General features: G+C 46.6%; 1 protein-coding gene across 1 annotated transcript in view; it reads left to right on the top strand.

The window, feature by feature from the left end:
- Positions 1 to 17,707, top strand: part of LOC135911937 (neprilysin-4-like) — a 186,215-nt gene that overhangs the window by 53,297 nt on the left and 115,211 nt on the right. The window contains exon 2 of the mRNA XM_070525674.1: positions 616 to 690. Within this exon, the coding sequence (XP_070381775.1) occupies positions 616 to 690 (75 nt within the window). The remainder of the gene's footprint in view (positions 1 to 615; positions 691 to 17,707) is intronic.

Raw genomic sequence — 17,707 nt, 5'->3', positions numbered from 1 at the left:
TACGAATGCGCTGTTTCACGGCACTTTTGTTTGCGGAATCACGCTATGAAACAACAAGGCATGCTCAAAGTTCATCGCTCCAACAAATATAGGTGTTCAAAATATCATTAAAGAAAACATGCTTTTCGGGAAGCATTTGGCTATTCTTTTCCGTTGCAGTGAATTTCCGCTCAGTTTCCTTATTATTCCTTTCAAAAACAATTTAAATATATTTGTGTTGTTTAAGAATTCTCAAATGAAAAATAAACCATAAGTACTAAGGTATCGAAGCAAATTCTAAACATGATCAGTTTGTACTTGTGCAATGACGCGAGAGTGCCAAGTTGTAACCGTAATCGAGCAATTACTTATTAGTAATTCAGTAGTGGGGACACTGTTACCGATCTTTTGGACAATGATGACGGCTTCAAAACTGCTTATATTAAAGCAACCAGATGCAGTTGCCCTGAATAAGTGTATTTGGCCCTTCACCAGTAACGATTACTTCAGTTGAATGACTTAAACATTCAAATCGTGGTGCATGTTTTTTACAAAATACCGTCATGGCTGTTTATGTTTTTGTTCTATAGAAAGCGTCTTTATTATACCACATTTTATGCTTGCAATATTTTTCAGATGTCGTATTTATTCACCAAATCTTATCCTTTTAAAGCCTACAATCTATCTTCGCTGGAAGCAGAATATGCCACGGTGAGTCATGCATTGTAACCAATATTCACTTCAATTAGATAAAGAAACAACGATGGTTCGACACCACAACACTCGTTGCTGCAACGTTGTGCTTATGGAGTTAAATGTTTTCTTTCCTTGTTCGATTATTGTTTATGGATGACTAATTTGAGGAATTCTATAAATGTTCCGTCCTTGATTATTATATTTCTTACCCTCAAACCATCAATGCATAAAAGAACACATTGTGAAGTCAAAATTTCCGCCATGAATGCTGGTTTCGCATACTAAGCAAAGCATAGCACTGCTACGTATGACCAGTCCTTTTGACAATATCTAGCGCTGCCCACAAGTTACGAAAGTCTTGTGAGAACTTATCCCCGTCATTGCATAATTTAGGTTTTGAGATTGATTAGTCGAAAGCGCAACCATGGATATGAAAATTGAACGCTGAAACACGCCTTTAAGAAATCTACACTCTCAAATTTAAGTATGAGAAAATTTTAGTAATTCGACACGTAAAATGATTGAAATATTGAAGTTGTACTGATTTCTGCACGTTTGCACTTTTTTCGCATTATTCTTCGCGCTTTCATAAGAAACCGGCGCCAGAGGGCGCCGCCGCCACGGAGCCTGCACGTGGCGTCCAAAATCTATGGCGAACTGGTGAATTTGAACGCTCAGGAACTAGTCACGTGGCAACCGGTCCCCTTTGTGACGCTCCTCTCTGGACAGGCTGCGCCATCATGTGGCATTGCCGAGAACCGCGCGCGTTGCCTCCGAGAGTAGAAGCGTGGTTCGCCTGTGCCTTGGGACGCTTAGGATTGTTCCCTCGCTTGCCACACATTCAGTGGCACATAACCAGCGACCAAAGCTGGTGAGCGGGCCATCCAAAATGGTGCATACCCACTGCAATCATGGCACAGCTTGCTAAATAAAGCGTTCACGTGAAAGGCGTTCATTGAAAAGCGACACATACCAGGTGCATTTGCGGTGCAGCCTGATGTGTTGAGCTTCTGGCATTGAACAATCCTTGCGAATGGTGTGATTCCGCTTAGCATCGGAAAAAGTTAGGGATCATTTCTCGTCATTTTACAGATGGTGCATTTCCAGCGCCACATACCTACCTATCTTAGTTGGCGTCAAAGATGTTCGGTGACACTTCTGTGACCGAAGTTGGCATCACAGAGGTTCAGTGAAGATCAGGCCTGAGCGAGTAGCACATAACCAGTGCTCGAAGTCACCGTGAAAATGTTTAATTGAACAGCAGTACATATCCAGTGCCCCATCTACTGTCACTTACGTCACCGTGAAGGGATTTGTTGAAAATATGTGCATATGTACACAATGGAATATAGTCAGTGGCCAAAATCGATGCGGAGGTTAGTTTCGAACCCTGTTATCTCAGCGCGATGCGCTAGCTATTCGACCATGGACGGAAAGTTCACGAAGAACACAAAGAATCCTAACGCAAAAAAAAACTTTGTGCTTCTATGTGCTGCTTCGACGTGGTGTTCTCTACAAACTCGTCACCGACCGAAGGAGGGTTTACTTAAGCTATCTTCCAATACAGCTGCACAATTCACTGCAGAACAGCTGCCTATGACCCGTAGACGAATGGCCCCATGAAGCACCTTAATAAAACCAAACCAGGCATATTTACAATGAACGTAAGCGAGGAACAAAATACGTGGGATGGGGCCTTTCCTTACGTAGCGTCGTCTACAAATTGATGGGGCGATAAAAAACGCCGATAACGGTATTCAAACTCGTTCAAGGAAGGAACGCCGCAACCACGCTTGCTATCGTGCTACCGAACGTTAGCGGTTAAGACTACTTCGACGTCACTGACTACTTCGGGCGCACCACAGAGGCCCAACAACACGTTCGCCTGCGCATCAAGCACCAAAAAAAGATCGACAGCTGACCCTGCAATCTTCGACCAAGCTATGTGAAATACGAGCCCGTTAACCTTGTTTATATTTGCACACCAATACGCCAGCGTGAGCTTTGTGAAAAGGTATTCCGACGTTATTCTCGAAATTAAAACATAATCCGATACATTGATGCAACGTACTGCATAACGCCCGACTTCATTACGCTACCACAGCGGTGCCGCGCACTACATGGATTCGTCACCGTAGTGTGGCTTGAGCCTCTTCGAAAAAGGTAATGAACTCTGGAACTTTATTTCCTGCTTGCTTCTGTGTTTTGATTTTTTACAAATGCATTTTTTCTTTCATGTTCCTAAACAGCATTGCAAAAATTACCAGTGGGAGGGGAACAGTGACGCGTGTAATTTATTTTTTTCGGCCTCCTTTTCTCAGTCTACGCAGGTCGTGCAAACGTGGTCGTAGACGCGTAACAACGTGATTTCTAGTCTCTAAAATTCATCTGGAAATTTTTGCGTTCTTCACGCGCACGCAGGTCTGTGAGGCCATAAATATGATCCGCTATCAGCCATTATAATTTCCTGTGGCGAGAAAAGCTTATACTGCATTTTAAAGTATCAGTAAGTGCATTTTTTATGGTAGATACAAGCGGCGTTAGTAGCTTACAAATTTTTGACGAAGTTACCTGCTTGATGTCACTTTCGATCCACCATCTAGCCTGGAGGCTTCCAGATGGCAGGCTAAAGCTACTTCAACTTCATTGAAATATTTACCGAATGACAAAAGCGACGCAGCTGCTTGCAAGGTATGAGCAACGGCCAAAAATGTCGGTAGCAATCATAGTGTCGCTACTCATTTTGCGTCAAGCATCGAAGTCAAGCCGGAGTTGTGGCCTGCGAGAAGGATAAGCCGCAAGTAATGTCAACTGAGAAGTAAACGCAAAGTTTGTAGTCGTCGCTAATTCATTCCCAGAACGCTACTAAGCCCGCCTAATGCAGCTGAATTCTCCAAAGCTTAGTACTCGTGCCTACCTGTGAATATTTACTTGAACGGATAGCCGACGAAACAGTATAAGACCTACTGGCAATATTGTTGTGCAAGCCATTGTATCGGCACCTTTGCATTATGCGTAAAGTTTCACTTTGCCTTTATTGACACCTAGACATACCGCTTTCCAGTGGCACTGATTACCTCAGGGCAATAGAAACCAAAAGATTCAGTTTAGCCTTCCGTTTTCTCAACCTTGTGGCAGCACCTTGTTTAGTGGCGTTTTACAGCAACACGCCGTCGATTCCCCGTCACATAAGGCGGCGTGAATGGAGAAAACCTGTGATGAGAAAGTGCGCTAGCACTAACTGGGCTAATGTCAGGCCGACGGCCTTCGGAGCGAGCAAGGAACAATATCAATATTCTAGTTACATGTACTAGGACTGACGCCAACTATATGCTAATTTCCCACATCTTTCTGCTTACAATAATCGTCCTGGTTATGATCACCTGGTTCAGCTTTTGCTAACACTTACTTTGGTTCACACATCAAATGCACCTAAGATGTCAAGCGCAAACATAGTGGTACATGCCCCGTCTGTCAAATCGGCAAAACTATGACTGTCGCTTCGAGGCAAGCGAACGCTAAAGGAAGAAGACGCCTGGAGGTAGAGAAGACGATCATCCACCGGGGAAGTACGGAGGAGCGTGCGTCAAAGCAACACCACCTAGAGGAAAGACTAGCTGGCGTTTAGCGCAGAGGGGAATGAGAAAGGAGGCGCAGCGCCACGGAGGAGAATGGTAGGTGGAGACGTTCTGTGTTGGCCGCCTCTAGCAGCTGCTACGGGTTCTGTGTGCGCTATGGACGTACCGCGTTGACTCTCTACAATTGCTAGTAGATACAGCTGAGCGGGGCGTTCATCGTGGCATTCGACGTTTCTGCACAGGTGCGAGTAAGAGCGGGTGCGAGAGAGAAAATCTGTGGGCCTTTGCTCCTTGAATATGTAACTCTGTCTAGGCAATATGGATTTACTACGGAGGAGGTTTCTAAGCGCGTGTTGCATACGTTTGTCCTCTACACATGCCTGCATGGCAGAGTGTGGTGGACTTTGTTTTCGCTCCGTCGCTAGCAGCCCACGCGGTGAAGCAGTGGGCACTGGCGCCCCATTTGGTGATCGCAGTGTTTGAAGGGATAAAGTTCTGACTGGTGTAGTATATGTTGCGGGTCGCCTTTTTCATCGCGACGATACGTTGCATTCTTTACAAGCACTGCTCCAGGAGGGCACATGTAACCTAGATATGAGGCATCAGGGAACCACCTGAGGTTATAATAAAGCAGGCGGTGCAGGATCTCCAGGGCACCCAAAGGGTAGCGGGGGGGATGAAAGCTGGATGCAGGACTGCCCGTGGGTTGGGGCGCGGAAGCCGACGCGTGCCAGGGCATGTTCGCATAAGAAATTGACTGTGCACTGTCGCAGACAGCCATTTCTTATGCGAGCACCCCTTGGCACGCGCAGGCCTCGGGGAGCCACAATCCACGGACCAGTGCGTGTTGTAGCTTTGGTGTCCCCGTTGCCGCTTTGGCGTCCTGGAGGCGCCTCCAATATTGCGAAATAATGACACGTTGTTTCAAATAGCTAAAAAAATTGGAGGATGCTTAAACTTCGCCTTCAAGAGTGGAACGCGATAGCGTTCCCGTCGACCCCCCAAGGGGTGTAAGACAATGCGCTACGACGCAGCGATCAGTTACTAGGTGACCCGCATCGGTCTTTGCACCCACCAATCACGCAGTGAGCGCCGAGCAACGCAGCGTTCGGCGCGGCAACGAAACGTGCGGCTGAGCAAGCGGAACGAACCAAAGAACTCGGTGTCTCGGAGGGAGAAACGATCTACGCCAGCCAAACGTCGTGATCGGCACGGACAGCCGGGTCGCGACGCACCATGAAGGCCGACGAGATCATGGGGCTGACGCCTCGATGGCATCATCCTCTATCTCGCTTGGGAGAGAGAGAGAGAGAAAACTTTTATTTTTACGCCAGCGTCCGGCGCTCAGCCCTGGTCGGTCAGCTACCAGTCCTCACCCAACACGTCTCTGACGTGCTGGATAAGCACCGGCAGGAGAATGTGAGTTGCATGGGGTGGTGGAGTGAGCCAGTCCGTCCATGACCGTGGCTGGATGTTAGTGGGAATGATGGAGAGGGCTGACTGCAGTTTGGGTTGAGTGTGAGGGCAATGCCATAGGCAATGCTCTAGGGACGGATATTCCATGCAGTTCGGGCATTTCGGTGGCCCAGGTAGGCCTTGAATATAGTGACGGAAAAGAGGAGTCACTATTGAGTTTGTTTGAAGTCTTCGGAGAATAGCGCTGTCCTCTCGCGAGAGGTTAGCAGGGGGAGTAATAAAGGTGTCGGCATTCGCGCGAAGTTGCTTTAAAAGTGATGTGCGCTCCTTGTGCAAAGTCTTTCTGTGTTCCCTTGGGTTAAATTCGGATGGCCATAGGCACGGGGGACCCGGAAAACTAACTACGCGGGTGAGCTCATGAGCTCGGGAGTTCCCCCCCATGCCTTGGTGCCCAGGTATCCACTGCAAGGTAACACAGAGCAAAGGGTGTGCATCCAAGTGACATTGAAGTAGGCTGTGTATATGCTCAGGTAGCAAGTTGTCGCGAAACATGCGGCATGCATCTTGGCTATCGGTGCGAATTAAGATGCGTTGGGTAGGATGATGAGGCCGGGTGACTGCTTCGAGAATAGCAAGAGCCTCTGCGTCGGATGGGTCGGGGACTCCTATGTGTGCGTTAACATGCTCGTAGTCAGGGCCGACTACTGCAGTTAGACATCTACCCTCCGAGTGACTAGCGTCCGTATAATAATACGTAGTGTCTGGAAGTGGGTTTTCCCTATTTATTCGTTTGACTAACTGGGAGCGGCGAGCTTCGTGTTTGTGTGGCTGCATATGTTGTGGTATGGGTAGGACCGTGAATCTGGGTAGTGAGTCCCATGGTGGTGAATACAGCGGTGTAAAAGGCGGTAGGGCACCTGTCTGGTATCCCTGATGTTCGAGCAGTTTGCGCCCTTGTGGGGATGTTTGAAGCCTTTGAATTTGCGCTTGTCTGCAAATTGTAATGCGTTCATCAAGTGTGTTGAAAAGCCCAGTGGCGGCCACAAGGTCGTTGGCGGCGAATCGGGGTACTCCTAATGCTAATCTCGTATATTTGCGGAGCGCCGTTTCTAATTTGGAGTGCTGGGTCTTAGTGAGAGATTGATATGGAAGTTGGTAGAGCACACGGGAGTAGACAAGCGCTTCAATAATCCTTCGAAGTTCTTGCTCCTTTAGTCCTCTGTGTTTACGTGTTACTCTAGATAACATGTGGTATATCTGGTTTAGTTGTCGGATCGTTTTTTCCAACCATACTTCAGCTCTACCGTCATCCTGAAGGATGAAGCCCAGTATTTTGATGTTAGATCGGCGCGGTATTTCATTGTGTTCGATATGGAGACTGATGCTTTGGCGCTGCTCTTCGGCGCGGCGGCCTATTTGATTAGTTACTACTATGTACTCAGATTTTGTTGGAGAACACTTAAGCCCAATACCGTTAACGTATTCGTGAATGGTATCTAAGCCTGACTGGATGGTGTGCTCCTGTTCACCTAGGGACCCCTTGCAACACCATATAGTAATATCGTCTGCATAAATATTGTGTTCGAGTAGTGCGATGGAAGAGAGCCGGGCAGGCAGATCGAGCAAAGCAATATTGAAGAGGGTGGGTGATAGGATTGAGCCTTGAGGGACTCCTACACTCAGAGGGTATGGCGCTGACAGCTCTCCATTGATTTGAATTTGTATAGAGCGACCGGTAAGAAAATCTTTAATATAATAGTAGAGGCGGGCGCCGGTTCGTAGGGTCAAGAGGTTCTTGAGGATAGCGGAGTGTTTCACGTGGTCGAACGCCTTGTGTATATCTACACCTGCGATTACTCTGGTTTGTACGAGACTGTGATTTTGATACACATCTTCCGAGATACGAAGCATGGTATCCTGAGTGCTAACATGTGATCTAAAGCCTGTCATTGTGTAAGGAAAAGCACTGCTGTTTTCTAAGTGCCAGTTTAGCCGGTTAAGGGCCATGCGTTCCATCAGTTTGCTTACACACGACGTTAAAGATATAGGACGTAGGTTTGTAATACAGTTGGCCGGTTTGCCGGGTTTCGGGATTGGTATTATTATTGCCGTTTTCCATTCCTCTGGAAGGATTCCGGATTCCCAAATATTGTTGATGTATTCTAAAAGTTGTTCTAACTGAGAAGAGGGTAAGTTACGAAGTGTACTATAAGTAATCCCATCTTTGCCAGGCGTTGTGTTTCGTTTCAGCGAAGATAGAGCCGTGTGTAGCTCAGCTAAAGTAAACAGGCTGTTTATGCCTGTTGTACTCTCTTCCAGTGACTCAGTTGGGTAATCCGGAAGTTGTTCTGCATTTTGGTCCAAGGGATAGAACGTCTGACGAATTTCATCAGTTATTTCTTCGCGTGTCTGGCCAGAGCTCATCATTATCTTGTCCATGGTGTGTCGTGGTTTTCCTTGGCCCAAAAGTGATCTTAAGATATTCCACACTCTCGCAGTATGTAGGCGGCCGTTGAGCTTGTCACATGTTTCTAACCAGTTCTCGGTGCAAAGTTTTTGCGCGTATTCTTGTGCTTCTACTGTAATTTGCTCAATAAGTTTGCGAAGGCTATGATTCTGTTTATGTTTCTTCCAGTTCTGCACTATCCTGTGTCTTTTATCCCATAAGTTAAGCAGATGAGAGTCTATGTGTGGGTTTTCAGCAGTACGCGCAATCATTTTGGTGTATTTTTTCCTCGTCTCGCTAATATACTTCACCCATGAATGTAGGTCCGGCTGTTCGTCGGCCCTGTCTAGGTCTGATCGGAATCGGTGCCAGTCAGTAAGTTGTGTTCTAGAATCTGCGTTAGCAAGGCGAGCCTTAGAGCGAGGAATACTTAGAGTAACTTCAATGATGTAATGGTCACTTCCAAGACTTTCGTGAAGATTCGCCCAAGTTACATTCCCTATTCCGCGGTGCCAGCTTAAGTCGGGGTTAGAGTCACGTTCGACGCTGTTTCCTTGGCGCGTGGGCTCGGTTGTGTCATTAAGAAACGTATACTTGTTATCTTGCATTTTCCTTTCGAGGCGCTGCCCTGCTTTAGTTGTGCGCTGGTAGCCCCATGATATGTTATGTGTATTGAAATCCCCAGCTATAATGATGTCTTTGTCCTTATGTAGCTTTGTGTACGTGTCCAACCATTTCAGAGAAGGACAGTCGAGCCTTGGGACCCAGTATGCATTGATAATTAGAACGTCACGGCTGCCGAAGCGGCACTGGACAGTAACGTGCTCCTGAATCGAATTGTTTATAGAATCAGTATCGATTTGTATAGCTGGAATATGTTTGGCCACGTATGTTACAGTGGTAATGGGAACAGTCACACCCTGTGGAGCTCTTTTGTCTCGCTTAGTAATACTTCCTTGGGTAAAGTGTTCATAGCCCGGTAATGATATAAGTCCGCAAGCTTCTTGAATTAAAATGATATCTGGTTTCTGCGCTTCTCGGCAGATGAATTGTTGTAAAAGAGCCTTCTTCCTTCGAAGGCTCCTGCAATTCCATTGCCATATTACTAAAGGTCGATTAGTGCCTGCCATATTACAGATTTGCCGAGCCGGAGGGCTCATCGACCTTGGACTGCGTGGATGTCTGTGCACGCGCGAATATTTGCGCGTTGGCTACTAGCTGTTGAACGACGACATCAGTGCGTGCAATTTCTTGTTTTAGATATTGCATTTCAGCCTGTACCGTGCGAATTACTGCAACTTCATTCGCGAGGCTGTCTAGTTTAGCTGTTAAAAGCTGGACTGCTCTTTCAAGGCGCTGCATGCTTGTTTGGTCCGGCATGTGCGATGGTGTTGTAGATGGTGTCATAGGGCGCTGAAGAGCTTGAGAGTACGAGTAATGAAGGACTGGAGTCCGTAAAATAGAACGGGTTGACTGTGAAGTGTTAGGTGAGGATTGTGAGGAATTAGTAGGGAGGTTAGGACGGACTGGCTCACCGTTATCAGAGGCTGGCTGGCTCTTGTCATTTCTGGGACGTTTTGGCTCCGGAGTGGTAGATCGCTTGGCGGCCTTAGACGGCGGGCTTCCATTTGGAGATTTTTGTGTGGTGGTTTGGTTGGCACTGCAACTTCGGCTGCGGTTGCGGCCGCGACTGTGGCTGCGACTGCGGTTGCGGCTGCGGCCGCGACTGCGACTCCGGCTGCGACTGCGGCTCCGGCTGCGACTCGTCTGGCCAAGCACGGAGAACCGGTTGGAAGTAGCGATGGGGGTGTCTGGGGTCTTGTCACTTATAGTGACTCTTGTGTCCTGTTGACGGGGGCGGTGTGTCCCCGGTGGCAATGCAGGGAAATCTGATGTATACTGGAAGGGCTTCGTGTTGCGTATCCGTCGGTGACGGTGCTTGGATGCCCGCGAACGCGCCGCGCGGTCCGCTTCTTTTCTTGCTGGGCAGTCTTTCGAAGTCGGCGAATGTTCACCGCCGCAATTATGGCAGTAGGGGAAGCACTCATGGGGAGGTATGCTTTGCGCACTGGGAAATGTTCTACTGCATTGATGGCACATGCAATACGTTGAACGATTTGGGCATACGTCGGTGGCGTGACCGAGCGTGAAGCAGTGCGAGCACAGCGAACTTCTGTGTCGAAATGGGTAGAGGCGCTGGACAACGCGATTAATAAGAGCAAATCTGGGTAAACGTGGGCCTTCCACCGTCACCATCACTGTGTTGGACGTGCCTATTCGGCGGATTGTCAGGAGCTTCGCTTGTTCCACTTCCACAATACTCTGCAGCTCTCCGTCGGAGACCGAGGTGGGTATTCCATGTATGACGCCGCGTGCGTTCATAGGATCAGCGGCCACGTAGGTGTTTGTCTCGTAAGCTGCATCGTTGATAGTGATGCTCTTGAGTTCCGCGAGCTTGTCGGCAGCAGATCGACGATAGGTGTCAACGGCCACCAGGTTTTGTATAGTGCGGATTTTGAAGTACGTGTCGCTGCGTTCCACTGTGTTGAGTCCTGCCGCCGAGCGGATAGCGTTGCCGAGGGTACCGACATCGATTGCAGCAAGGTTCAGGCATGCTGTGAATTTAACGATCACAGTGGTGGCTTGTGGCTGACGCGGCGTTGTCCCTACGGTGCGCCAGTGGCCGAGTGTCGAAGCGGACGCCGCTGCTTGGTCGATTTCCATGCTTCAGAAGCCCACGAACGCGCGTGGCGTCGGTGGTGTCGAGGTGGCGTCCAGCCAAGGACTAGGCTTAGTGGCCGGCGGCCGGCTAAGCCGGCCAAGTTCTTCCATTAATTGCGGAGAAACGTTGAAAAGTTCGTCTCACCGGAAGGTGGGTACCTTGAGACGTCTTCCTAGCACAAGTGTGGGGTCCTATCGAAGAAGGTTCCGTTGATAGGGTGAAAACTTCGAGGAGCAGATGTGGATCCGTGTTGACTCGGCGAGCGCCACCGCGCGTCCCGCTTGGGAGAACCACGCAGGCGCATGAATCATCGGAAGCAGCTCGGCACACATCGCAGGGGACGCTTTCCCACCAGACGCGCTACGGCACTGCGATCGCATCAGAGGCGTCCCGCAACGGACGCTGCACCTAGGAATCGCGCTGTGAGCGGAAAGAGAAGCCGCGTCGCCTAAACACGAGAGTTCGAGTGACGCACGCTGGAAGTTGGAAGGGGAGAGAGCGCGAAAAATTATTAAACGCGAGGGTGGTGGAGCATCCTCGCACCGGTCCCCACACGGCCCAAATGGGAGAAGCGGGCGAGTGGCGCGCCACATGTCGGGGCAGCGCCGCGCATTGCGATGCGGGGATCTTCTATGTTTGCCGCAAGATGGCTCTGCGTGTGCGCGGAGCGGAGAAGAAATATAGCGAAAACGTACTTCGCTACTCGTGTACCTGCGACTTCTGTAAGTTACACGCCCATAATTACCAATATACACCACAGTATAACTTTCTACGGCGCGTTTCTAAGGCAACACCGCATTCACTAGAGGCGCTTTTGTAGCGCTTTGAAGCAGCGAACTCGTGGCTGAGTGGTAGCGTCTCATACTCCGGAGACCCTGGTTCGATTCCCACCCAGCCCATCTTGCAAGTTGTTTTTTATTTTTGGAGTACCTCTCGAGATTTATCGCTCACGGCCAACGCCGCTGACACCAGCGACTCCTGTGGCTGCTGCACATGGCGGGGCAGCACGAATCCTATCATGAAATCACTGAGCATGTGCTGGTGGGCTAGTTGGTTAAGCATGGTTACAAAGACGGCGCGGAATAAAACAACACACGAAGAAGGGAGACACGAGACAAGCACGTAGGCGCACAAACAACTGTCATGAAAGTGATCTGTGATGCGTACAGAGCCTAGCTGTTTGGGTGCACCGAGCCCTCATAGTATGGTGTGCGCTACAGCGTATGCTTGCGCATTACCCGCGTCCTCGAATGGAGACGTAACCCTAATTTTATAGCGCTGCTCTTACGTTCCTGCGTTGAACGTAGGAATCCCTCGGCGTCCCTCGGCCTGATCGAGCGAACGAGCACAGCCAGGGATGAAAGAGCAAACGCGGAGCGCAGCTGGAGATGAAGGACGATGGTGGCAACGAGAGCGCGAAGAGGTAAGTGGAGGAGGAGGGTATGGCGAAAGAGGGAAGAGAAGAGCGTAGTGACGTGTATGACATGTTCTGTGACAATAACTGCTACGAGATGGCGCTAGAGTAGCGCGCGTCGTTTGTTCACCGATGACGCCTGCAATAAGGCATGCCGTGAGCGCGCCCACCGATTTTATATATAGAAAGAAGCGCTGCATTCGCGGTTGTCTGTCTACGGCGGTTGGTGTGAGTCGCGCGCGCACATCACCCACATTCTCGCTCTCGCGCTTCCCTAATTAGCAAGGCACTCGCGCCACGTTTCGCTCCGTTGTTTCCAACGTGCGGAACGAGACAGATTGTACACTCCAGCCGAAATATTGCGAAATGTGAGCAAACATAGTGATCCGCTCAGAGTTCGTATTAGGGACTATAGTAATCGGCGGTGTATTTTTTGTTGTTGCACTAATTAGGTCATTAGATTGTTGCTGTTGACATAATTCACTAGTATAGGTTAACGCGTAGATGAAATAGAAAATGTAACCATGCTATCCTACCGTCATTTCTATGTTAATGCGTTTTCTGTTCAACTTTTTCCTATGATATTTATTATGATATTGGTTCTATACCTCGTTTACGCTATTCCGATACCGACATAGTCAGTCGTCTTGTTGTCCAACCTTGTCTGAAAGTGCAAGGACAGTCTTTGATTAGGGGACCTTTTTTTGTCCTTCATATCCGTAAAAACATGTAACCACTGAATAAATTATGAAAAAGGCCAAATTGACAAGGCAAGTAAGCATGCAAAAACAGCCTTGTCTTAAGCATTTATTTAATGTTTTTCTTTTAGGAGAGATTTTTGTCTCAGTACGAAAGTTTCATAAGTTTATGAAAGTGTACAAGTGAACGACAGTGTTCGTGAATTTTTTATAATTTCACATGGCTCTGAATATAATGCTCCAGCAATCTGTATTTACGTCTTTCATTATTTTCTTATGCATGCCTACACATTCTGACATGAAATGGTCTTCTATATTTGGATCGCTAACGATGTAGTCGCCAACGATTTAGTGAGGATGTTGTTAGAATATTGTTTTATTGGGTTATTAGAGAAGGGCATGGGCTGTTTGAGAAATAACAAATAATTTTTTTTCTTCCTAGATTCCTATATCTGACTTAGTCAAGAAAGAATTTACAAAGGTTAACATCGAATTGCCCGATAATTATACGTTCGAAGTTTTTTCTGAATACGACGATTTAAGTAAATTTTTAGCCACTGCAAACCCGTAAGCATCAATTTGCATATTGCATGTTCTTTTGTGCGCGACTCTAGTAGACATTTTATTTTGCGACATGCGCTGTACGTATCTGTGATAGGATATGGGTTAGGCCGTCTGCACGCCAGTGAGCTCTATGTGATATCGTTTTATAGATGCTGAGAAACAATTGTTTTAGCATACTGTAAGAGCTACCCTGTGCTGGACGTAGAATTATTAAGAAATACCGTTAGGATTAGAAGTTGAGAGCGTCACACATCACCGACGCATCACAATATACTGTCGCTCCATTCTATGTGCAACATTTGCCTTAGTTGACGCCGTCTTTCAAAGTCTGAAAACAAAAAACTGATCTCAATATTACCGATAAAATATCTCTAATGTTTCATTCTCCGTGGGAGATGCGACAAGACGAGACCTACTTTTCCAATTATTTTTGCGGCCATGACGAAGAGCAGCTATCACAAGTGAAGTCAGAAAGAAGCAGGTGTTTGTGAGTCTTCCGAAAGCTGCCCTATTGTTATGCAATGACGCTAGTCAGTGATACAAGACCGGCATATGCAACCAGCCTAAAAGCTTCCTTGTCCCGCTACCTAATGCATCATCAGCTTTCCGCTTGTAGTCCTAACTAAAGAAACCGATTCCATTATTCCTGTTGGTAACATAACACTTATCACCAAGATAAATACACTTTCATTCCGTGAAATACGTAGCATTTGTGAGAGCGTCTAGTGGGTCGACATAATACATTCCTCGTAAAATTGAAATGGAGCCACAATGTAAGCGTTAGCAAAGCTCACACGAATTATAATATTTCTTTAATACAATGAACTTTTTAGTAAAATTTAGGTGGCCGCTTTCTAAGACTCCCTAAAAGTCGAGCATGTTGGTGAGAACCAATAGTGTCGTTAGAAAATAAGAATAAAGAATAATGTTTCACGAAAACCTCATCCGGGAGATATAAAAATAGGTGATTTAAAAATATGGTCAATGCAGAACCAGTTATAGTGCATTACCATACAAGAAATCATTAATTGGTCAATTCTGTCAAATGCTTTGAAAAGTAAGAAATATAGATCCTGCGATGTCACCATTATCCTTGAATGATCTAATTTTGTCAAGGAAACATGCAATTGCAGTATCAGTGGACACAACAGCCCTGAAGCTGAACTGACACGCAGAGTATGTTAAATTTACTAAAATATTTAGATAACCATACTTGGATTTTCCAAGATTTTATCGAGGAATGAAAGCACGCATATAAGCATGTGATTATCGCTCTTCAATAGATCATTGTTTTTAAAGAATGGGCACTACTTTGGCCAGCATTAACTACAGCAGTTTTAAAACAGTGGTAAAAACTGTGACAGAAGAAGGGCAACTTTGAGCGAACGCTCTCTAAATGAGGTACGGTAGCTTTTAATCCTCAAATAACTGAAGATACTTCGGAGGCACAAGTGGGAAAAAGAAAAAGTGATTGGGGAACGTAGGTGCCGAGCAGGAACCGGGGGAGACGGGGAAAGTAGAAGTGAATGTTAAAAGCGTTGGCTTTATCACAGGCCGTGGTGAGGATATTGTAGCTCACACGAACAGACGTCACTTTGCTGCGTGATTTGGTAGAATTGAAAAGTTTGTGTAGGAGTTGCCACTTTCTCTTTGTATCTTTTTTACATAGTTGACGTTCATGTGATAGCGCAATTTTTGTTTTCTTTGAATGGTTACCGTTCGAGCTATTTACACAAGTTTTCTTTCTTGAGAAGCGATCGCATGAGTAAGCTGTAAAACCAAGGACGGCGTGTTGAAGAGTAGCGCCTGTTAGATGATTGCAATGTAGTTGAAAGCTCAACTGCTGAATAAATAGCATCATAGAGCATAATCAATGCCTCCTCTTATTCATTAGCAGCGTATATACATGACCAATCTGAATATTCAGCGAGCGGAAAGTATTCATCCGAATTAATAAGACTCCTCTGAAGTAATACTCTGCTCTGAATGATAGGCCCTTCAAAGTATAATAACACGAGAAAGTGACCAGTTATAGGCGTCATCGAAGCTCATGAGGAAATAATTAATTAATGACTGTGATCCATGATCGGTACAATGTGTTGTTACGGATAATAGCGATTGAAGCCCATAGCTCTAAATACAACTCATGTACTCAAGATTAGTATACCTAGAGGAATCAAGTAAATTAAAATTCATATCACCCATAATTAATACATTTTTGCGCTCAGCAATAGATTTGCCAAGTAGGCGAGTAAGAGCTTCACAAAAATTGGTGGGATCAGAAGAAGGCGAGCGATAGACAGTAGCAAAAATTATTTGTCGTTGATTCTGAAAAAGTGCCTTGCGTATCGATTTCCAGCTAAACATGTTCGCATATCACGACATTCAAGTTAAATCATTATGTCTTTTCTACAGAATACAGTGCCAGACAAATGTGATTGAACCACCATGAGGATGACAGATTAGATGACAAGATTCACTAGAATAACCAGGGAAACCATACAAGTCACCCTTACCGGTGCAACAAATAACAGAGAACTCGTCATTAGGGGAGCTCATTGGCGGACAGGCCGCCATTGGAATATGAACCTGGCAACGTTTAACGCTAGAACGTTGTCTAGTGAGGTGAGCCTAGCAGTGCTATTGGAGAAATTAGAGGGCAGCAAATGGGATATAATAGGGCTCAGTGAAGTAGGGAGGACAAAAGAAGCATGTACAGGGCACGTCCTGTGCTACCGGGGCTTAGTGGAGAGACGAGAACTAGGAGTCAGATTCCTGAATAATAAGAATATAGCTGGTAACGTATAGGAATTCTATAGCATTAACGAGAGGGTGCCAGGTCTTGTTGTGAAACTTGATAAGGGGTACAAAATGATGGTTGTACAGGTCTACGCCCCTACATCCAGTCATGATGACCAGGAAGTCGAAAGCTTCTATGAAGACGTGCAATCTGCGATGGGTAGAGTGAAAACAAAATACACTATACTGATGGGCTACTTCAATGCCAAGGTAGGCAAGAAGCAGGCTGGACACAAAGCAGTAGGGAAACATGGCATAGGCACTAGGAATAGCAGGGGAGAGTTATTAGTAGAGTTTGCGGAACAGAATAATAAGCGGATAATGACTACCTTCTTCCGCAAACGGGATAGCCGAAAGTGGACGTGCAGGAGCCCGAACGGCAAGACTAGAAATGAAATAGACTTCATACTCTGCGCTAACCGTGGCATCATACAAAATGTGGACGCGCTCGGCGAGGTGCGCTGCAGTGACCATAGGATGGTAAAAACTCGAATTAGCCTACACCTGGGGAGGGAACGGAAGAAACTGGTACATAAGAAGCTGATCAATGAGTTAGCGTTAAGAAGAAAATAGAGGAATTCCGGATGAAGCAACATAACAGGTATTCCGCTTTAACTCAGGAAGAGGACCTTAGTGTTGAAGCAATGAACGGCAATCTTGTGGGCATCATTAAGGAGCGTGCAATAGAAGTCGGTGGTAACTCCGTTAGACAGGATACCAGTAAGCTATCGCAGGAGACGAAAGATCTGATCAAGAAACGCCACTGTATGAAAGCCTCTAACCCTACAGTTAGAATAGAACTGGCAGAACTTTCCAAGTTAATCAACAAGCGTAAGACAACTGACATGAGGAAGTATAATATGTATAAAATTGAACATGCTCTCAGGAATGGAGGAAGCCTAAAAGCAGTGAAGAAGAAACTAGGAATAGGCAAGAATCAGATGTATGCGTTAAGAGACAAAGCTGGCAATATCATTACTAATATGGATGAGATCGTTCAAGTGGCTGAGGAGTTCTATAGAGATTTATACAGTACCACTGGCACCCACGACGATAAGGGAAGAGAGAATTGTCTAGAGGAATTTGAAATCCCACAAGTAATGCCGGAAGAAGTAAACAAAGCCTTGAGAGCTATGCAAAGGGGGAAGGCAGCTGGGGAGGATCAGGTAACAGCAGATTTGTTGAAGGATGGTGGGCTGATTGTTCTAGAGAAACTGGCCACCCTGTATACGCAATGCCTCATGACTTCGAGCGTACCGGAATGTTGGTAAACCTAAGGGTGGGTCTAAAAATTAATCTGCAGAAACCTAAAGTAATGTTTAGCAGTCTCGGAAGAGAACAGCAGTTTTCGATAGGTAGTGAGGCACTGGAAGTGGTAAGGGAATACATCTACTT

The sequence above is a fragment of the Dermacentor albipictus genome, chromosome 9 (genome assembly GCF_038994185.2).
Source record: "Dermacentor albipictus isolate Rhodes 1998 colony chromosome 9, USDA_Dalb.pri_finalv2, whole genome shotgun sequence".
In the NCBI taxonomy this organism is placed as follows: Eukaryota; Metazoa; Arthropoda; class Arachnida; order Ixodida; family Ixodidae; genus Dermacentor; species Dermacentor albipictus.
The sequence above is the reverse complement of the archived record's forward strand: the minus strand, read 5'-3'. Positions and strand labels throughout refer to the sequence as shown.